The sequence below is a fragment of the Drosophila subobscura genome, chromosome E (genome assembly GCF_008121235.1).
Source record: "Drosophila subobscura isolate 14011-0131.10 chromosome E, UCBerk_Dsub_1.0, whole genome shotgun sequence".
Lineage (NCBI taxonomy): Eukaryota > Metazoa > Arthropoda > Insecta > Diptera > Drosophilidae > Drosophila > Drosophila subobscura.
The window spans coordinates 12,603,568-12,625,511 of NC_048531.1; the positions used below are offsets into that span (position 1 = coordinate 12,603,568).

At 43.7% G+C, this 21,944-nt stretch overlaps 4 protein-coding genes across 6 annotated transcripts; all 4 read right to left on the reverse strand.

The window, feature by feature from the left end:
- Nucleotides 1-252: 252 nt before the first annotated feature.
- On the reverse strand, nucleotides 253-1,959 carry LOC117891541. The gene is made up of 3 exons (XM_034797051.1): nucleotides 1,829-1,959; nucleotides 566-1,767; nucleotides 253-504 (listed from the first exon to the last, which is right to left on the reverse strand). The coding sequence occupies exons 1-3, from the start codon at nucleotides 1,838-1,840 to the stop codon at nucleotides 441-443; spliced, it is 1,278 nt and encodes a 425-aa protein (XP_034652942.1). The 5' UTR covers nucleotides 1,841-1,959; the 3' UTR covers nucleotides 253-440.
- Nucleotides 1,960-3,291: 1,332 nt separating this feature from the next.
- Nucleotides 3,292-16,687, reverse strand: LOC117890345 (protein spinster). The gene is given in 9 exon segments (XM_034795135.1): nucleotides 3,292-4,435; nucleotides 4,917-5,058; nucleotides 5,117-5,311; nucleotides 5,383-5,481; nucleotides 8,504-8,765; nucleotides 8,874-9,132; nucleotides 9,135-9,199; nucleotides 9,668-10,025; nucleotides 15,863-16,687. Coding segments are annotated over 9 exon segments (1,773 nt in total). The 5' UTR covers nucleotides 16,209-16,687; the 3' UTR covers nucleotides 3,292-4,388.
- Nucleotides 16,688-17,555: 868 nt separating this feature from the next.
- On the reverse strand, nucleotides 17,556-18,421 carry LOC117890664. Its single transcript, XM_034795637.1, has 3 exons — nucleotides 18,103-18,421; nucleotides 17,881-18,048; nucleotides 17,556-17,827 (listed from the first exon to the last, which is right to left on the reverse strand). Exons 1-3 carry the CDS (start codon nucleotides 18,314-18,316, stop codon nucleotides 17,559-17,561), a joined length of 651 nt encoding a protein of 216 aa, XP_034651528.1. The 5' UTR covers nucleotides 18,317-18,421; the 3' UTR covers nucleotides 17,556-17,558.
- A 645-nt stretch (nucleotides 18,422-19,066) lies between these two features.
- Nucleotides 19,067-21,852, reverse strand: LOC117890665 (esterase E4). Of its 3 annotated transcripts, none has more exons than XM_034795641.1 (7): nucleotides 21,834-21,852; nucleotides 21,026-21,263; nucleotides 20,814-20,957; nucleotides 20,592-20,751; nucleotides 19,790-20,532; nucleotides 19,449-19,735; nucleotides 19,067-19,389 (listed from the first exon to the last, which is right to left on the reverse strand). In XM_034795641.1, the coding sequence occupies exons 2-7, from the start codon at nucleotides 21,254-21,256 to the stop codon at nucleotides 19,185-19,187; spliced, it is 1,770 nt and encodes a 589-aa protein (XP_034651532.1). In that variant the 5' UTR covers nucleotides 21,257-21,263; nucleotides 21,834-21,852; the 3' UTR covers nucleotides 19,067-19,184. The 3 variants fall into 3 exon arrangements, with proteins under 3 accessions (XP_034651532.1, XP_034651529.1, XP_034651530.1); XM_034795638.1 differs by lacking the exon at nucleotides 21,834-21,852 and adding an exon at nucleotides 21,508-21,647; XM_034795639.1 differs by lacking the exon at nucleotides 21,834-21,852 and adding an exon at nucleotides 21,504-21,520 and having other exon boundaries at nucleotides 21,026-21,262.
- Nucleotides 21,853-21,944: the final 92 nt, after the last annotated feature.

A 21,944-nucleotide genomic window follows, 5' to 3' on the forward strand; every position in this document is an offset into this window, starting at 1 on the left:
ATGTATTTATCTTTTTTGTGCTAAGGTCAGCTGTAATATAAGGAGCATGTGGGGTGTGTGTGCGTTACATCTTCTGTACACTGTATGCACTGCGCAAAAGACTTTTTATCAGTCTAACAATCTGTTTCTGGCAGTAATTTACATATGTATGTACATACATATGTAGGTGTCAATGCAATGTTTTGGATTGCTTTTCCATGGTTGCGAGATTCCCTCGCATTATTTTAAACATTTCCAAAATGATTTCTCGGATTTCAGCTCTTTATTCGTTTTTATTAGTTTTCGGAATTTGAAGTCCTATTTCCTTTTTGTACAACTGCTGAGATTGGAAGGGAATATCAGCCTTTCTGAAATATCCACAAAAAGTATACATACGTTATAATTTATGGCAATAATTTAGAGTATCCAAGAACGCTTCAGCTTTTTTCTTTGGGTGCATTTTAGGTCTGGCACCGTTGGGAATACTTCTCCATTTCTTCTTTGCTGACCCAGTTACTAAATTCACTAAAAAAAATCAACAAAATTAGTTCGGATGCTACAGATACATATTACTACAAATACATACGGCAAGAAGCAATCATCCCGACGAGGTGCATAAGTTTTGTTGGGATCCATGGGAATGAAGTAGTAACCATTTGCAAACGGTCGGCCCATGGCTGCCCATTCGGCGGGCGGACAGTAGAAGGCGGCTGCCTTCGCTGCTAGTTCTTCATGCGATTCACTTGCATGCGAATCGATAGCTGGCTCATCTTTAATCAATCGAGTGCTTGTTGGTGATGAGGTTAACTCCAAAGCGGTTGCTGTAAATTCGCTGATCGGGCAATAATTGGAAGGAGGATCGACATTCTGCAGCTCCCCCCCGTCCGCCATTAACTCTCCGCTGGATGGATAACATTCGACGACTGGCTCTGCATTGGTCAGCTCAGTACTACTTTCTGTGAGAGTTGACTCCGATGTGGATGCTGCGGATGAACAGGGGGACGGTGGTGCTTTTGGAAGTTCAAACAGACGGAAATTGTGTTTTTGTCTCATGTGACGAGTTAAAAAGCCTTCACGTCTGTAGGCCTTATTGCATATCTTGCATACGAAATTCGCCGCCGCTGCTTTTCTCGCATTGCAGCGCTTATGGTGATGTTCCAGTTCCTGGGAGGAACTTAGCTTGATTTTGCAAAACTGGCATTCAAAGGATACCTCACGTGGACGTCCTGTCTTTAAACATGAATTATTAAATGATGGAACAAGCGGTGGCGTTGAATGAGCGCTTGAAAAGCGAACGTTGGTCGGATCTAGGAAAGGCTGTTGCACAGTTGGTTGTACCGTGGTGACTTGAGATTGCAAACTGCTTAGGTAGATCTTCATGCCATGTTGGATTAGGTGCTCCTTGAGAAGATCTGTGTCGTAAAACCGCTTCTGGCACAGATAGCACGGAATGCAAAGTACCGAGCCAGGTGGAGGACGAATGGGTCCGTTCCCGCTCAGCAGGCTCGAGAGGATAGGCATTGAAGTGTCGGTGGAGGACCACGGCGGTGTGGCTAACGGCATCGGAATGTGCGTCATCGCTGGAGGAATTGGTGGCTGCTTCTCACGGATCGTTTGCTTACTCAGAGCGAAGCATCCGACTATTTCCACATCACTATCGCTATCGTTGGCATCTGCAGTGATTTTAGACATCCTATTTAGTCCGATCTTCGGTTTATCCAGACTAAAGCCCTCGACTATTTCCACATCACTGTCGCTGTTGTCGCCATCTTCAGTTGGTTTCGATTTCTTGAGATTTAAATAAAAGTTGAGAATAGGCCTGATACATTTTCGCGGCTAAAAAAATTACCATTTGCTCCATGCTTTGCAGTTTTTAAGAATTTTCTGGTAACGTGCTCGCGCTGCGACCGACGATGTTGAAATGAGTTTTGAGCCGTCGTCTCTCTTATTCTAAGATTCGCTTCTCATCTTACATTGAACCTGTGTGCGTGAGTGTGCGAGAGTCACTTTAGGGTGGTTTCTGTTCGCTATTCTCTTTACGTTTCTTTTGTCTGTCTTCTCCGTTGTTTTCTTCATTTCTGCTGACCCTTGTTTTTGTTATCTCTTTTAGGTCCTTTTTTATACGAAAAACATAAATGACCGTATGTACATACATATGTATGTACATATTGCTTCTTCACTTTTCCGTCTTCTTTTTTTTACTCCGGTTTAAGTGTTGACTTGAAAGCTGAATACATACATACATATGTATGTATGTACATGTATGTATATGTGCATATGTAGGCATGTACATACATATGTACATATCTCAAAGTGAAGGAGTAAAATATTAGCTTTATTTCACATAAAGATATTTAAGAGCTATCAGGTACATACATCTACATATGTATCTGCATATGTGCATATGTATGTATGTACATATACATATGTATGTACATACATACATATCTATTTGGCAATGGAAATTCCCGGAAAGACCTTTTAGGAAGGGCCGGCGCTGGTAATTCAAAAAGAAAGTGTTACATCAATTATTACAGGTACTGCGGCCTTGACCGAATCCATGTACATACCTGCTTTGGAAGTCAAGAATGTTTTGTCTTTTGTCATTAGACATTGGGCTTTTATTTCTCGATCTTTGACCGCTTTTTATGCTTAGAAATTACATACATATGTATGTATGTATGTACATACATAGTCTTATAGTCTCTGAGAACTAGCCGACAAACAAGACGGACAGACGGACGGACGGACGGACGGACAGACGGACAGAAAGACATGGCTCAATCGACTCGGCTATTGATGCCGATCAAGAATATATATACTTTATGGGGTCGGAAACGTTTCCTTCTGTGCGTTACAAACAACCGTTATCCGCACAAATACAATATACCCTATTTACTCTTCGAGTACCGGGTATAAAAAGCGGCACAACTTTGTGTGGCTTCTGCACTGCGAGTTCGGCTGTTGTTGTCTCGCTTTCATGACAAAGACAGTGTATATATATATGTATATACATACATAAGTACATACAGTAACTCCATAGCATAATCGGACACTTTTTCATAAAAAAACAAAATTCCCAACACCGGCCCCAAAAATGTCCATGGCTTCTGCGTTCAGGTTCGTCATATTCAGCTTTTGTTCTCCAGAAAATTGTAATGATTCAGAATAGGTATTTTCGACATTTTTAAGACCATTTGGACCATATGTATGGTACCATGGTACATATGTATGTAATTATGCCGAGTGTGTTGCTCCCGATTCCCTCCTTTGAAAACTATCGAACGAAATAAAATTATTGTTGTTGATTTATTTAAAAATTCTTTATTGCTCAAGTAATCCTCAATTGTCCGATCATATTCATTTATATTTGTTTGCCCTATCTTTTGGTTATTCCTAAGCCGAATATCGATTTTGATTATTTGCAGTCTTTTTGTCGCTTTCAATTTCAGTTTTTGAAGAGGCCAACATTGGACTAAGAGTTAACAAAAAAAACACACATATGTACATATGTATGTAGATGATGCCAGCATATTAATGCAGTAGCTTCGGGTTTTTTGTTTCGATTGTTTAAATAGTTAGCTTGTAATATTCAGTAATAGTTGAGGGTGCAGACATTTCATTCAATTTGTTATACGGTTCTAACTAGAGTTAAGATTACGATTAAAGTTCTAGTTAAAATAAAATTACAGAATTACGATTAGACTGATTATGGAGACTATGTACTTATACAATGGCCCAATGCTTATTAATATTTACAAATCATATGTATTCATACTTAATATTTAAGTATTTTAGTATGCATAAATATAGCAACAATCGACACTCCATGCGTTCCATACGTGGCCTGAGATAATCCGTTTGGTGCCCCTGACACTGAAGATGGGGTTATACTATTTACAGAAGTTTTGGGGAGAGCGGAGAGCGGTGAATTTAAGTGTAGAGGAGTGGACGCCTGACGAAGAACATCCTCGAAATCGCATGAAGTGTTTGCTTGTTTTATTTATTTTTTCCATTTTCATTCTTCTTTAGCCTAAAATACCAGAACTAGGTCTATCTACGTGTCTATGTAAATAAGCGTTTACAGGTAAAATGAACCGAATATAATGTATATGACTCGCGAGTTTGGGAGTGGGTGATTGAGAGGTGTATCAGTGGATGCATGTACAAATCTACACAGCTGAACTATTTGGGTATGTATGGATGTCGTGTGGCTATGTATATCCTTTCCCTTCTGATAGGAACTTGAGCATGTATCGTAGATACAATTCCAAAAAGAAACCAATACGTGGAGGCTCGTGCTTGTGTGTGTGGAGATTAAATTAAAGATGATTTTCAGTCAGTATATGTTCACCCAAAATGCCATCAGTGCTCTGAGTGCGCAGTATAACTTCAAGTATAGGCTGGTATTAGGCAATCGGGTTGTCCCGCTGCTGCTGCTGCTGTTCCTGAGCATCTGTAAAATCCGAAAAGAACACAAAAGTGATTAGACATATCCTTTTAAAATAGTGCACATATTTATATGTAGTATGTAAAGCAATGTCGGAGGACTGAGGACAATTTCGATGTTAGGGCAGGGCCTTGCGGTCATGTCGGATTAGTAGAACGCAACGCTGAACGATGAAACGAACGCAGAACATAACGCAAAACGAAACGAGAATTTTGAGGAACCCACCTTACGGGATCTTAGGCCAAAAATAGTATTCTTTTGAGAGCGTCTAAACTTATCACGCGCGTTCCCGCAGGGCAATGTCCGTGCACATGACGAGACATTCCGAATTGAAAGACTCAACGTCTTTTACGGCCACTGACGCCAGTCCCTTTTCGCCTGCCGAACAACCAACAGAATCAAAGAAAAGAACCGAAATTGACAGGAGATTGCCAACGAGATAGACAGAGGGATGTGCTAAGACATCGGACTAATGGGAGATCCTTACCAGCTACACTTCGCGCTGCCTTGTATTTGTCCTTGAGTATGAAGCAGGCGGTGAACAGGAAGAAGATGCCACCCAGCACCTCCACAAAGCTGGTGGAGAACAGCGCGTACTGAAGGCCCTCAAACTGCTCGACTTCCGTAAACTGCGGGAAAACCAAAAGTTAAGATTGGCCAGCATAGAAAATACTTTGCAAACTCTACCTGTTCTGTCAGCTTTTCAGCTGTTTTGGTTAGATTCGTTTGGAACGAATGGATAGCCTCCGAGGCTACTTTCGTGGCCAGATCCGTGGCATTGATGAGTTGCGACTCCACCACCTGGGACATGCTTTGCAGTTCATTTGTCAGGCCCGAAGCACCGGGATGGTTGCGTAGATGCTTCATGATGACCTCCGACATCTGTTCAGGGTACAAACAATCAAATATGTAAATATTGTGGGCTTACACAGATCAGAAGTGCTATAACTTACGGCTCCCACTAGGTAGGGACTGCCGGCATCGCCCAGGGCGTGTGAGATGAGTATTTGGAAGGCCTCCGCTGTAGATCGACGCGTGGGCACCACTACATACTGCACCACAAGAGAAAATATATGTTAGTTTCATTTCGATTGAATCAGTGTCGTATTTAAATCTAAGTCAACAGCAGTTTTACCAACAACAACATTGAAAGCAAAGAGTTTTTAAGCAAAGACCAAAACCTAGATTCAAACTATCGACAGGGATGTTTCCTGTAGCAAGTATTTTACATACATCTCAGCCGATAGTTCGATATTACATACAAACATAAAGTGCGATTAAGGTGCGTAGGTGTGTGTGTTCTAGAGTGCGGTACGTGTGTGCAAGAAGCAGCCACAATCAAACAAGCTCTGATGCTGCCAAAAGCTCGCCAAAGATGGAGCCACTCGAGAATATTGAGGACAAAGAACGGTCCGCCGGCCCCAGTTTGCGTGCAGGTTCGTGTCAACAATGGCGCTCACTTGGGAACAGTGGGCGAGCGTGCGCCTGGGAACAGTTCTGGAGCTGCTAGCGGTACCATCGACATGAAGAGTTCACCGTTTTGATAATGCTGATCGGCATTGAAGGATGATCAGACATCGGCTACTGGATAGTAGCTCTTTGAATTGTTTGATTGTGGCATTCTTTTGTTGATCTACCAATTTTGAGTGATTAACGTTTTGTTTCTTTAAGCTAAATTAAGTTTTTACTGTTACAATAGTGTGTGTATGTGAGTGTGTGTGTGTGTGCGTTTTATGGATGTGTGGTAAAGCAGAAGTTACGCCCACTAATCCTTAAATTTCACCAGAAATGCTAGTGGGATCTTACTTATAGTCTAGGTCAACCCATTCCAGCTGAATACCCTAGATAAAGGTAGTTTCTAATCAAAACTCCTTATCTGAAACAATTAAAGTAGCGCCACCCAAGGCAGTGGCCAATACCCGCCCATTGGGACTCTTTCGGGTTAGATAACCAATTTCGATTGCTTATTTTTGTCACGGAACGGAATCATTTTGCAATGGCAATAAGGCAGCAAAAAGTGGACATACGCTCAAATCAAGTGCGTGGTAAAAAAGAGACACCGAACAAAAATAAAATAGTATAATGCATCGAGAGGGGTATACATATACCATACATATAGTATGGTCTGACGTACTGCCAAATTTAGAACAGGCTAAATAACATGCATACCGCTTGAAAGTATTACGTCTGCGAGTACGCATGTGGATGTGATATATGTATGTATATATCTTTCCTATACATATGCTAAGATTAACAACCACTATCTTGTCGCATAGGTTGCGCACATCAGCTGTTTAAACAGCTTTCCTATCCATTCATAGCGCAGACGAAGCTACCAAGAAGGAATCTTTTAGATATCTTTTAGATAAAGTCACTCAGATAAGTTCAAAAGTGTAACTCGAACTCAGAAGTAGACCACAGATAAGAGATATGGATCGTATGATTATCTGGAAATTCAATTACCTCTTCAGGGGGTAATTCATTCGTTTGTTGATTGAGGTCACATATCGAATTGGGTTAAATATGAACTGAAAGGTCACACTTATCAATCGTATTGAATTAGGTAAATCATTAAGTTCACTAGATCATAAATCTACTATCGAATCGTTCATATGTTCTGCTTATCAACTCCTTTATCGAATTGTACTGAAATCAAAGTAATCAAGGACTAGCCAATATCTGATTGACAGAGTATCTACCTACTAGTATATGTGTGTGATAAAGAGTAACTACAGTTCCACTATCTCTGGCTTATCAGTGCGTAGCCAGCAAACGTGACTCGCCAGTGAAGATAGTCCCAAAAAAAGTGCCAGACAGAAGCGTACAATATAAATATTGTACCTATGGGGGGTATGAGTCGAGGGTTTTGCACTGTCAACTTGTGGGCAATGTGGGACTTTAATAAGTTTACCCTCCCAGCCCCCATTTGGGGGGTTGCGTGCGATGAAATTTATTCCCAGTTGCAAGTGTCTGGGGGTGGCACACACTCTTTCACCCCATATTTACTTCCATTGGGGTAGAGGGTGGAAAAATGCCAAGGAGCAGCATAGCTTGAGCTCTACGTTTATTGCATTTGCAAAAAGGAAAAAGTAATATGAAGAAATGTCAACCCTCTGGACAGGGGAAACAGATGAAAAATAATGATAAAATACTATGAAGGAAGGAGAGTGCATTTCTCAGCTTTAAGATGGTTGGAAAGAGGCCAAAACTTTTAAAGAAATGTATGCAAGTCGGAAAGTGAGATAAGTGCATAATTTACAAATCCAGACGGCTTGAAAAATCCACCGCTTAGAAGGGTTATAGAGTCAGTTCCCCTCCGGGGTTAAAACTTCCTTCAAGCTCTCGGCTAGGGACAATGACCACCACCGGTAAAAGGGCAACACAAAAATATATCGGTTAGAGTGTGGGTGTAAGCATGCTTGTGTGTTTGCGTGTGTGTGTGTGAGTGTGATGGTGTTGTCATTATAACAGTAAAAAGTTAATATTAATATTACGTGTTGTACGTGTTGTAATTACAGTTACATTTACATTATTGATATTTAAACAAAAAGTGAGTGCAAAATTACAAAAGCAAGACTGGGGAAATTCGTGGAGGAGCTGTGTTTCTCTCTCTCCCTGTCGGCTTACCAGCAAGATGTCCGCCACAACCGCCCAATTCAAATTCAAAGCTAACTGTCCGAAAAATATGAGCAAATAGGTGCCCAGCTCGTTCGACGACACCATCAGGCAGGCACCGAACAGCAGCGGTGCGCTGAGCAGCAAACCGAAGGCGCATATCACCGGATCCGCCGACTGGTACCGCTTCACCATATATTGCGACAAGAACGAGCCCAGGGGCACGCCCACCAGGCCCGCCACCATTGTGATCACTCCAAAATTGAATGCAACGCTAAATTTGGGGAGGGGGAGGGTAGGAAAAATTTTGAATTTGAGGTTAGTTTTTGCAAGATAGCTTAGGCGGAAGGAAAACTGCTTGGCGAGCTTGGGGCTAGGCTTGGGGCGCATTAGTAATCGTCGTTCTTTATTGTTGCTGCTTCTGCTGCTGTTGCTTGAAACGCTTCTTGGCCAGCTTACCAGCAGAATATCGGCCACAATGGACCAGCACAGGTTGAGGGCCACTTGGGCCAAAAACACGAAGAAGAAGCACAGCGATCCGCTCGTCCGAGACACCACTAGGGCAGCAAATACCATGGGCGCGGATACCAGTAGTCCTCCGGCGCAGATGTACGGGTCACAGTTCTCCATGCGACCGCGCAGTCGTTGGGCCAGCACAGAGCCCATTGGCACGCCGATCAGGCCCGCCAGCATGGCCACTATGCCGAACTTGTACGAGATGCTTCGATGATAGAACCAGAGGTAAGGTATAAGGCGCCGAGCTCGATTGGATTGGGGGATATTGGGGACTTTTGGGGAGTGGGATTCATGGAGAGGATGGTACACTTACTCGTCCTGCACGATGTTCTCGTTTCCGGGCTGCATCTTCATGCCTAGGAAGATGAATGAGGGTCCCCACCAGGCCAGCGCTCCGGCCACAAAGGCCACGCACGTGAATCCGGCCGTGGAGAGCATGAAGGAGCGATTCTTGAGCAGCTCCTTGATGTCCTGTCTGTAGGAGGTGGCCTCCATGTTGTGCGAGCCCTCGCTATGGCCGCGCTCCGGATCCTTGATCAGCATAATCAGCAGCACAGCAGCCACACCCAGGATGGGGTCACGCGCAGCGCCCAGCGCCAGTTGTTGGCCAGGTGAGCCGTCTTCGAGCCCACAATATATCTGAAAGGGTGCATAGGGAGTACATTAGAGTTGATTGCGATTAGTTGACTCTTGGTCCTCCACTGCATTGGCTGCCAATTGGCGTGGCGCATAATTTTCAATCAACGAGACAAGCCCCTGGCCACTTGACCCCACTTTAATTGAATTAAGGCCATCCTCTTTACATGCCAAAAATAAATCAATTTAAACTTTTAATTGAAGGTGCTCTTCAATGGGTGAAATGAAGTCACGTGACTTTTCTCACGCTACGCCGATTAGAGCATCCCCTTGAGACGAGGCCCGCCCCAAACTTTGCACCCGGTCGGCTGTTAAATTGTTGTCAGCAGCTGATAACCGCTTCCCGAGGAGTGACAAAGTCGAAGGCGGAACACCCCAGACGAACGATCCACTGATAAGAGCCTGTTTACTCTGCAGCTGCGACTGCCTACTGCCGCCGCTGCTGCCATCGCTTTGGGTCATAGAACTTACCCCATACCGGAACCCACGGGAATGGCAAAGTAGAACATCGCCAGCATCTTCGAGCGCATGTCGTTCACGAACAGATCCGATATTATCGTTGGCGCTATTGTGCTGTACGAGGCCTCGCCGATCCCCACCAGAGCCCGGAACGTGATGAACCAGCCAAAGCTTTGCATGTACGATCCCAATAGCGTGGTGGTGCACCACAGGGCCACACCCACGGCCATGATCCACGGCCGGGAGTACCGATCACCCAGATAGCCAAAGACTGGAGCACAGATCATGTAGGAGATGACAAACACTGTCTGCAGGAGACCCGCACTGTCGTTGCCGATTTTAAAGTCTTCTTGCACATCCTTCAGCACCCCTGCAAGGAAATTAAAAGGAATTAAAATACTGTCACAAGCTGGAAACCCGTGATTGGGTTTTTGTATTATATTTTATGGTGTGTACCAACTATTTCTATCAACAGTAGACAGACGCTAATTGGCCAAATACATAAATTTTTAATATGAGTATGCTATATTCGAGTGCTTTACGTAAGCTCCACGTTGATGGGAGTGGTGAGAGGTGCCGGTGGTGCCTTCCTTAATTAGCATGCCTCACAGTCACGCAGTCACTTCTCTTCACAGTGACTCGTTAAAATGTTAAAACAAATAAACAAAAGTAGCAAAAATAGGTATCATCATTCAGTAATTTCTCTCGATCTATCATAAATAGCTACAGAGAGACAAAGTATACAACTTATGCGGAAAATGCAGGCATTTCCGTTGCATTTTGAAATGCTGCAACTATCGATGACAAAAGCATGACTGGAATCGATAATCATCGCTTAGGCCAGCAGATGCATTTTTCGATCTATGAAAATGTGTACACACACACACAAAATCCGTGTCAAGACGTGCCCAAAGATTCATTTTTATATTATGAATCACCTTCGCCTACAAATACCAATTTTATTTCCGTTTCATGCCAACACAACAATGCGGCACGTCTCGTCGCATCGTTTAAAAATTCATTATCAAACGGATGTGCAGGCCGTATTAATGGCCAAAACGACCTCGGTCAATAACTGTTTTTTTCACATCTAACGCCATTTCCTACATTCTACTTGCAGCTCAAACATTGCTTTTAAGCCCCTACCAGCGTACGGGGCCAATGTACGCGGCTGAGTGGTCTACAAAATACCGCTTTGCCTCGACCCAAAGTGCTCAAGCACCCAAAAATAAAGTGACAATCGAGTGAGCAAATACGCAGAGGTGAGAGCGCGCGCGAAAGAGAGAGGAAGATCAAAAGCCGGTAAATGCACAACACAGCAACAACACAAACAACTGTGGGAGACAAGCAAAAGCTCAACAAGTTGTGTGCCGTACAAACGAACGAACCCCCCAACGAACTCTAACCGAGTGCAGCCGAATGCCAAGCGAACGTGGCACGAAGTGGGACGTGAATCAGCGTTTGCTTTTAATTATTTCAGTTTCTGGGTCTCTTTTTGCTGGTTTCGCTTTTGAGAAATTTATCGTACGATGTTTTCGACCAATCGGAGAGTTTGTTTGCCCAGTGACGTAATGGTTGGAGGACGCCACGCGATAAACAGTGTGATTGTGTGTGCATGCATGCATTGCGATATGCGATGGGTGTGGAATGGCAGAGAAGGTTGTGGGGGATAGACAGAAAAACTGACAGACATGGCAAACGGGGTGTGCTGTGGTGGGGTCTTTCCCTCCCATACACGAGGTGTAATCGGGTTCCCGCATATGGAATGCCGATTGTTTATGGCATTCTTGGCCAGCTGGTACCGTGAGGCGGGTCGCCGCCTTGGGGGCAGATTGGCAAGTTCTCCCCCCTAATGGGAGATCCGTCTACGTCTACGTCTGTGTGTATGTATTTTTTTGCCGGTTCTGGCCATTTTAGAACCAGTTTGACTCTCTCAACCTCTCGCTTGTTTCTGGCGCTCTCATTTGTTCTTTTTTATTTAGCACAAGACAGTGCGTAACATGATAAGCAGACAATATTTGGAAACTCGCCTCTGATACCATGTGATACTAATATATGTATGTAGCTCTTTGATAGCCAAAACAATTTAAATATTTGATACATTTAGCAAAGCTTTAAGCCCCTCAGGAAAGTGGCTTACAGTGCCGAAACGTACTGTAGGTGGTTGGAAAATCGAAGACTGTTGCGACTACGTCTAGTCAGTAAATGTTACTTGAAAGAGAGAGGCAGAGAGGTGAAGAGGTGGCACCTTATTAACATGAATGAAAAAGCTGTTGGACTGAAAGTGATTGTTGTCCCTCTCGTCACACGTCCTCTCCTTTGCGCTCTTTTGGGTCTGGTGACGTTGGCCTTGAATATCACGCGATATCTGCCGAGTAAGCTTTAAATTCAGACAATGATTAAACAATCTGGATACCATCGGACAGATATTTTGATTCACATTTCGAGTGCTCTTGGACCTGAAAGGCGACGGAGACTTTCGCTGCAGAGAAAAACTTTCATTTTTTGGGCAGGTGGAAATAAACACAAATGGAAATCAATTGTGAAAGCATGCAAGCAAAACTTTGAAAACTTCCCCATATTTCCCCATTTACCGTATTCAAATGGACATTCCCTACCCCAATAGGCGAGTGACCGATTAACTAGATTGTATTATGGCTTTTTTTTGTAGTGGGGCTGTGGCTGTGGCTCTATGGTTAATTCAATTTCGAGGGAAATGTGCACTTTGCAAGTCAAGCCGTCGCCTGGCACACAGCTGCAGTTCGTTAACCCGGAAAAAATGCACAATAGAATCAGTGACGTTGCAAAACAGTGCAAAATGCAACAAACTTTGTATAATGCAAGACCATAAACTTGGAATTATAGAACAGGTGTTTTGTAATTTATATTGGGAAAGGTTCAGCTGAACAGCAAATCGCATTTTCCCTTGCGTTGTGCATTCGGTTGTCAAATATTCCATTAAGTAATCATGAGTAGATATTCCAAGGTATTCGTCACTTCGGTGTGTCAAGGTTTCATCTCATTTTGTTTATTTCTTTCTCCAAACATGAAGGCAACAAAATGGAAAGTTTTTCTGTGTGTGCCTTAAACATTTTGTTAAGAAAAACATTTCAAGCGGACATGAAAACCAAACTCAGCGACTTTGAACAAAATGCAAAATAAGCGCATAATAAAATCGAAATAAGAGAAAAAGCAAATACCTCAATTGGCTTGCAACAAAAGACAGCTAAAAGATACTCTATCTCGTTAAAGATCCTATAAAAAACATACATAAATACATATAATCCATCTGTTTTCAATCAATGGGACAGCGACAATTATTTTGTTTGGCGCCTTGGATGGGGGCCAAGAAAATTACGTAGGATGCAAAGCACAACGGTTGAGTGTATAGATATCTACATATGTATATTAATGTATGTTGAAATGTATTTAGACTAAATATCTGCTGACCAAAATATCTGCTGATTTTCGTACGAGCAGAAGATCAGTGATCCAAAGTTCACTTTGGTGTCAACAAGAACCACCATTAAAAAGGAAACGAAAATGCTCATTGCCACAAGTTAGCGAATACCGAAACTGAAAAGAGAGGAGATAATATCGTGCACAAAGGCCAGGACGTACTTAAAATATTAATTAAATGCATTTCGTTGAACTTGACAGACACCAGGCTTTGGCTGCATACATACATACTTATGTATACATATACATACATACATACATAATTATATATGTATGCATATAGCTAACAGTAAATGTATTTGAGCTTATTTATCTATGTGGAAACTGTTGAAATTCACAGAAAAGGCCATCCAAAAACAAAATAAATAACCCACGAAACTGCCAATCTAATCAATGCGAAATTGTTTAAACAAATTCACGACACGTGCCCGATGGCCGCTGGGCCTGGCCGTAACAGCTGCGCCAAAATGCAATTTATTGGCCACTGATATTGTGGCTTCTGTTTCTACAACTAAAACTGATAAGACACTGCTGTAAAAAGAGACAGAGGAATTGTGATAACCACAAATTTGTAGTAGGCAAATGTCTACTCGTATAACCTTGGGCGTGCACACAAATGTTTATTTTAGTTTTTGTTCTAAATAAACAAAATTATTCCTAATTGGAATCACATGCAAAATATGGAAAAGTTTATAAAGGCAGACGACACTAAGGTCAACATTTGGCCAACAATTTCGAAAGCCGAACGGCTGCATGGCTTTGAAATCTGGAAAAGACCGACGAAACTCAGAGCGGCCTCCTTCTAAACGTTGTAAGCACCTGATCACAGTTAGGATACCCAAATTTGAAGGGTATACAAAAAGTTAATTTGCGTCGAAGTAAGCAAAAAGATAGTGGGCGTGTGTGTGCCTGAGAGAGAGGAGTGGAGCCAGAGGGGTATACCGAATGAATGAGTGAGTGAGTTCACCACAATGAGTGCGAGTGAGTGTAAATGATGGACGACTCATTGGTGGTTTCAGTTTTAAATGTAAATGTTATCGCCCTTTTCAGTACAAAATTCAGTGCAAATCTGCTTCCTGTCTGCTGGGAGCGACTTTGGTTGATTAAAAGTCATGCGATATGTACATACATATGTATGTATCTACATACATATACATATTTTAAGCATTTGGGCCACCCATTACCCATTAAAAGCTTACCACAAAGACATCAAAGTCTCAAGAACTGAGTGTAAAATCAATTTGTGATCGATTCTTATTCAATCAACCGATAAAAAGATAATTTTCTTTACATTTAATCTCTCTGTAAGTGCAAAATGTACAAAAGAGATTATATTTTGACCTTGGCAAAGGACTTTTCGCTGATTTGCAAACACTTTGAGGCGGGGGCAATGCAAGTTCAGGTTCACAGACCAGAGAACTTTCCAAGATAGTTAATGTTAAATGTTAATTATGGCCATTTGTGCACGGAAATTAACCAGTTACAAAGCTATTTGGCTTGTGTAACTACCCGTCCCATTGCCAGAGGGGCGGGTACGACAGTTTGAACTGCATATAAACAGGCATACACGTAACCTGTTGCTCCAGGCAATTGCCGTTGGGAGAGCTCTGTAAATATATTTTTCTGCAACGCAATTTGATTCAGGCTGTAATCGCAGAGTGTTTCCTTTATTTGATAACTATAAACTAAATTGGGATTCCCCATTAAAGTAGATTCTCCATCAAATTTGTGTGAAATCCGCTTATATGATTGGAAGTATATGCTGACTTAGAAGTACATCCGTTAAGCCCTACAGCCCGCATTAAACCACAAAGAATCAATTTAGCCGTTTACTTAAGAATTGTAGCTATCCGAGATGGATAAGTGCTATTGTTTATATTGCCTGCACACAAGCCCGCATTGTAACACACACACATTACTCGAATTCAGTCAATTACTAAGAATTTAGAAGAATTGACAATTAGCTGGTGTCATTTTTGCTTGTCTTATACTCAATCACAAAAATTATTGTTTAGATCTCAAATGTAAGCTACTGGCAGTCTGGAAAGTTAGAAGATTTCCCCTCACACATTCCAAGATTCTACAAGCCCGCATTACAACACAAACAATTAGCACGAAATGAAATGATTACTCAGAAATTAGAGGATATTTGAGGGGGGAGTTTACTTCCATTAGAGTCGTATTTATAGATGATAACATACGATTGCTGTCAATTGTCACGCGGGCGGGAACCACTTGAGGCTCAGCCTTTGTGGCCCCCACCCCATGATCAGGTGCTGATATCACAAATCACACCCACCGATTGTTAGGAATATGCGAGAAATTTGATTGATTTCCCATGGAAATGTACCCCCAAAAAGAGGAAGCGAATCAAAAGAACTAAACGATAAAAAATATATATCCAAATGACTGTACATACTCATATGCATACGTATTTTTGAATCGGATGATTCAAGCAAATGTAAAGTAAACGCTGATTAGTCATCCCCAGAGGCTATTATCACATACACAACTCGTACGATTCTGTTGGCATTTTTCATCAGACCCTGCACTTGAAAACATATTTAGAACGGCGGATTTACTATCCACAACAATACTTTTCCTTATCTTTCAAGTAAATAACAACAACTGACGTCACAATCACACGGAGAGTCAGCATTTGCCCATAGCGTTTTGGAGAGTCTTCAGTTTTACTATGCAGTGTCACGTTTTTTCCCGAAAACTGGAGTAAGATGGAGAGGCACTTACCCGCAATCGTGAAGCGGTCCATATAGTTGATGAGGTTGACAAAACAGAGCACAGCAACGGTAAACCATTGCGACCGGCCGACCGCCGAGAGACGTGTGGGCACGGGCGGTAGACCGAGGCCGGCAGCGAGGTTGGCCGTGGCTCCAGTAGGACGAAGCTGACGCGCCTCTTCCATGCTGTCTGAATCCGAGGGCATCAACTGTTGTGACGAGTAAGTCGGAGGTATGTTGGCGACATCATCATTACTGCCGCCACTGCTACTGCTCTGGCTCATCGCCGGATTGTCCATGGCGGCCGCAGCGGTGGGGAGCGGTTGGTAGGACTGTTTCTGGTGTTTTTGCGACATTCACGTGCCTCTTGCTGCACACTCTTCCAAGAGCGTCTTTGGGGCGATTCCCAGCGACAACAACAAATACCAGTGACTACGAACGAGCCAGCAAGGCAACGCGGCAAAATATGCACACAGACACACGCGCACACACAGGCGCCAATGAACGCGCGATGAAAGCGGGCCGAGAGCAAAAAGAGTGAATGCAAAAAAATGTGTGTTGGTGGCAAGATTTCTTTGGCAGCGTTTCAATACCTCGGTATCGCTCACTATATCCCTCTCACTCGCACTTCAAATATTTTAGTTCAATTAGAGCGTTTAATCAATTGGCTTGGCCAGCACTTGCCACTTATTTGCTAACTTTTCTAATCGGATGCGGTGTTCTAGGGCGAGACTATGTGCTAAAAGCATTTGCAGTGCTTCACCTTAGCTATATTTATCACAATTTTTCATCCGCCGACACGACCGCACTCGCCGAATATTTTTTTTTTAAGATATCGGCGCAAATTGTATAAGTAATATTATGTATTTCAGTGTGACCGTGGAATTATCGATAAAATATACCGTCGGACCCTCAAAATATACCTTTTCATTTTAAAAATATACCGTAAATATATCTTAAATCATATTCCTTAATTTTGATGTTCTATTTGATATTACTATCTTGCAAAGAATTTAAACACTGAAACAATAATTTAATCCGATTGAACAATCCATTTTCCTTATCATAAATACTCAATTTTATTGAATTGTTTACCTTATGACCTTATATTTTACAAATTTATATTTAAGCTTTTCATTAAAATCACCCCTTCAGGTAGCAAGGGAGCTTTCACGCTGCGATATCGGTGAGACAAATTAAAGTGTTGACAACAGGTAAAAACGTCACATCAAATTCTATAGCTGCACTTTTACACCTGAGTTTTCAATCCTCGATGATGCATTTTAAGAAAAAATAATGATTATGTTGGTTGAAATCAACTTTCTCCTGTGAGCTCCTCTCTCTCTCTCTCTCATCTGTCTCTACAAGTTGCAAAACAACCGTTAGTTTGAAATCTGCTGGTTATAAAAAAGCTTCGCAAGCCTTCAATTCAAAATATAGCTAGCTGTTCGCGCTGATGGTCAGGGAAATTCTCTCCTGTCAGACGCTCTCCCGATCTCAGAGAAATATCGATATATTGAAAGCTTTCCCGACTCATTTCTGCGTTTTAAATATGAGCGTTCAAATATTGATTGGAAAGAGTTTGGCGGTAACATCCTCATATTTCATTTGGATTCAAATTCATATTTTATTGCTGCATTAAAAGTAAAATGTATTAAAAAAGATCATTATTTGAAGGTGACAATGTTAAGCGTAAATCAAGGTGATTAGTGATCAATATTAATTTCATCCAAACGGCCACGCACTCGATTCTTCCGCTTGTGCTTTTTAGTCGGCGGCGGTAGGAAACTCTCCAAGAACTCAATCGTATTCAAAATGGTCTCCGAGCTGACGTTGCCAATGTAGTTCTTATCAAAGTAAACAACCGGAACAGGTGCCTCCGTGGAAAGGAGCTTGTCGCAGTTGCAACGCTGCCCTTGAAGCTTGGCATTCAGCGTCTCAACCTCGGGATCATCTCTGGTTCCGTTGGACTTGTCTGCAAGAACCAAAGACTGAGTTGCAACTCACAGCATTCCCCTCTGAACTCACCAAAAATAGGGCGAAAGCACTCCTTGACTTGGATCCACTTGGTGCAGAACTGCCTTATGAAACTGTCGTTATTATGGAACAAATTGCGAGCGGCATTGTCCACCTTGTACTTCATGAATCCCGGCACATAGGGCCACTTGCCTTTGGCGGCATAGAAGCAAATGATGTCTGCAATGGCATATATTAGTAATCCTGAGGTGTGCTCCGTCCTCCCTCACTCACAGGGCACATGGAAGAGGTGCAGGAAATTGCGCTGATGCTCGAGTCCGGATATCAGGTGGATGCCACTGGAACGACGGCTGGCGGGCACTTTGTGGCCGGCAAATGGTATCTCCTCCACGCGGACGCTCTCCAGGTAGGCCTCGCCCACTGTGAGCAGCCACCCGAGCAGGAACAGGGGCACAACCCGAATCGCAATCTTCCGGGCTAGCTCCATGGCTGAAGCACTCGCGCTGCACTTTCAAATGCAACTGAAGCGAGTTCGAGTCGGACAGTGTCCTGCAGGAGCTGTCATTAGCTTCGGGGCTTCGGGTTGGCTTTATTGATTTGAATTGACATAAATCTGCTACACACGGGCCTCGGGCACCTGGCTGTGTCTGCGCTTTGCATGCGCTAACCCAATTTGATGGCCAAATGACAGTTAGACCCTGCACCTTTCCCACCCACAGCAATCCATCAGATACAAAAGTTCATTGAGCTTTTAAGTGAACCATAAATGAGGACAACTGCAGGTAAATCTAGAAAGTGGCATCTAGAAGTGGCTGTACATACATATGTACATAAAGTATTTATTTTCTCTGTGTTAAAGGAATGGCAAACAATTATTTGTATTCTCTTATGAAGTGTTACACAATATTATATTTAAATTATATTATTGATTTAAACATCTTTGTTCCCATTTCCCCCATTGGCGGCAGTTAATTTCCCGTGACAGCTAAACCTGATTACAGCTGTCGCCTTTCCAGCAACGAAAGAATGTTGGATTGCACAACATTGTTATTACATGTAGAAATATGTATATGCAAATGCATTTTTGTAGCTTATCATGTTTAGCAAACTTTGAAATGGTATATGGAATATGCTAGAGTAAAGTAGATAGAAAGAAAATTCGAGTTGCTGCAGTCCATTCATCGACTTGGGCTGCGCTGACTGCAGCAAGAATCTTTGGAATTCTACACATCAATGATTAAATATTAGATTTTATTTGAGTTATTTGTTATGTGTATCTCTAGTTCCATCTTAGAACCTACATCTTTGAGAGCGTTTCTTTAGTTCCTGTACCTTACATTCATTCACTGACTCATTTAGTATTCATTTAAGGAGGTTTCATTTAGTATACTCGACCAGAGTTGGACTCGTGCCGCCTGGAATGTGCTGGACACGTGCACCTCGAAGCCCTCAGCAGGGGCCGGCGTATTGGCAAATTCCTGGAAGTCACACATTCCACTGGAACGTGACTGCAGCTGCGATTCCGTACAAGGTGTCAGTGACTCCATATTTCTCGGTTTGCTACGGAATGAAACGATTTAATACCCGTCTAACGCTTTGCCACCGCTCCGCGTGCTCACCCGAACTTGGTAAAGTGCACAAAGTAGTCCACAAGGGACTGAATCACCTTGGCCTCCGTGGAGTTGCGCTCAAAGTCGGGAAAGAAGAGGGGACTGCGGAACAGGTAGAGCAGATCATCGCAATGGACCACGCCGTATCGGCCGCTGACATTCGCCGACGTGTAGGCAGAGGCATAGCTCAGTGAGCCCCTGTAGTTGAAGCTGAAAATGTAGAGCGGATGCCGGTGTCGGACATCCTCCCTGATGGCATTGTACAAAGGATGCTTGAATCCCCTGTCAGTGATGAGCTGGAAATGGAGCAATAAATAAGCGATAGACTCATCCGATCAGTAGCCACTTACATCCATGAATCCCTGGACAGTCTTTTCGTTCACTTCGTGCTCATCCCGGAAGTACTCCTTCAGGATGAGCCTCATGCTGCTGGCCAGCCGCTGCTCGCTGAAGCTGGTCGGAAACTCCATCAGCTCCTGCAGCAGCTCGTCAAAGCGTTCGTTGAAGCTCTGCCGCAGCGTCTCGTTGCCCATAATGTTCACCACGCGGACGGCTCCCTCGTCCGGCACGGTTCCCACCAGCCAGGGAATGGGCATGCGACTGTCTCGCGCCACAAGCTCCCTGGGATGTTCGCTGAGAAAAGCCTCCGCGCCCACGCCCCGCTCCACCACGGGCCGGAAGTTTGTCATGTGATCCACATCCCAAAACTTGAGCCCATCGCCGGCATCCAGCAGTTTGGTTGCCTCCACACGGCGCAGCGAACGCGCCAGTTTGGCCGTGCTGAGGTTTTGGGCCTGCTTGATGCCGCAGAGCTCGGCCACGAGACGCGCCTGCTCCAGAGGTCGTTCTGTGATGGCAAAGGGCACGTTGGCTGTGCCACTCGTGCTGATCACGCCGTGGAAGAGTCCTTTCGACCGGGGACTAAGCAGATGCAGGTGCGTGGCCACTCCCCCGGCGCTCTGGCCAAAGATGGTCACGCGCTTGGGATCGCCACCGAAGGCATCGATGTTGCGTTGCACCCAACGCAGGGCAAGATTCTGGTCCTTGAGACCAAAGTTGCCGGAAATGGACGAGTCCTGGGTGGACAGAAAACCTGCCACAAGAAGGAAAATATTTAATTGCGGACTGAGTAGATTTTTGTGCAGAGCTTACCGAAAGGCCCCAGGCGATAGGCCATGGTTACCAGGATAACCTCACCCGAGTCCATGAAGTATTCTGGTCCCGTCACTTGAGGTCCAGCGGAGCCACTGAAGAAGCCACCGCCATGGATGTAGACCATGACAGGCAGCAGGGATTGTCTAGGAAGTGCAAGCTGTCGAAGAGACTGACAAGTATAAGAGTAAAGCCAAGGAAATGAGTTGTTTTGGCTCCCACCTTTGGCCTGTAGACATTCAGATAGAGGCAATCCTCCTGCCCAAAGATAATGGGAGTTGGCAGCAGATAGTTCTTCTGCACGCAGTCCGGCTTGGGCTTGGTGGCATCGTAGACACCAATCAGCTTGGGCATAACCTTGGGATTCTAAATGGAACTGACATTACATGGAACTCTCGTTTTCCCCTTCGGTTGCTTTCGGGGGCACAACTCACGCTGAACCGCAACGCTCCCACGGGTGGCAGGGCATATGGAATGCCCATGAAGGCCTCGAACTGCTCCGACTGATAGCCCTTTTGGTGTGTGCCCTTGACACAGCCCACACTTCGCGCACAGACGGTCAGCGGCGGGTCCAGCGCCAGAGTGGGGCACGAGAAGAGCTCTAGCACGAGCAGCACGAGCTCCACCGACAGCATCATCATCCGTAACTGTATCGCCTGAATCATCGTCTGGCTACAAAGAAACCGAAACCAAAGACAAGCCCGAGTTAATAGCCATCTTTATGGATCATTAATTATGCATATCGATCGAGTGATTGGTTTATTTATGAACAGTTTTTCGATGGTGCTTCCAAAACCTTGTTATTGCCCCCCCAAGATGATGTCAACGTTAAATCGGTTCGATTGGACACTCTCTAAAGTTCGCAGGGCTTTCCATTGCATAAATTGCATTAAAACTCCTTGGGGGGAAAACTCACTCGGAATATCGGAAAATATGTAGAACGTTACACGACAACGATCCAAATCGATCTGAGGGCTCTCGTTGGTTAATCGTCCAAGAAAACTCTGCCATGCGCTGAGCCATAGCTGTTGCTGTTGTCTACTACTATCTCGGCTGAGTGACTGAACTCGAAATGGAAATTTTATTCAACACACAGCAGCACTACGGCACTTCAGCACTACTCGATCAAACTCACACAAGACGCATGCTTGATCGGAGCGGATATCAATTGATCTGGAATTGCATATCAGATATAGTCGCAGTCGCAGTTGCAATTCCAGTCGCCAAAGGGAATTCACTTACTCTGATCTGCCAAACAGCTGAGCTCCGACTAAGCCGCTTGGCAGATTCACTTTCCCTTTTATCCTGCATCTTTCTATGCATACATATGTATGTACATATGTATGTGCATAA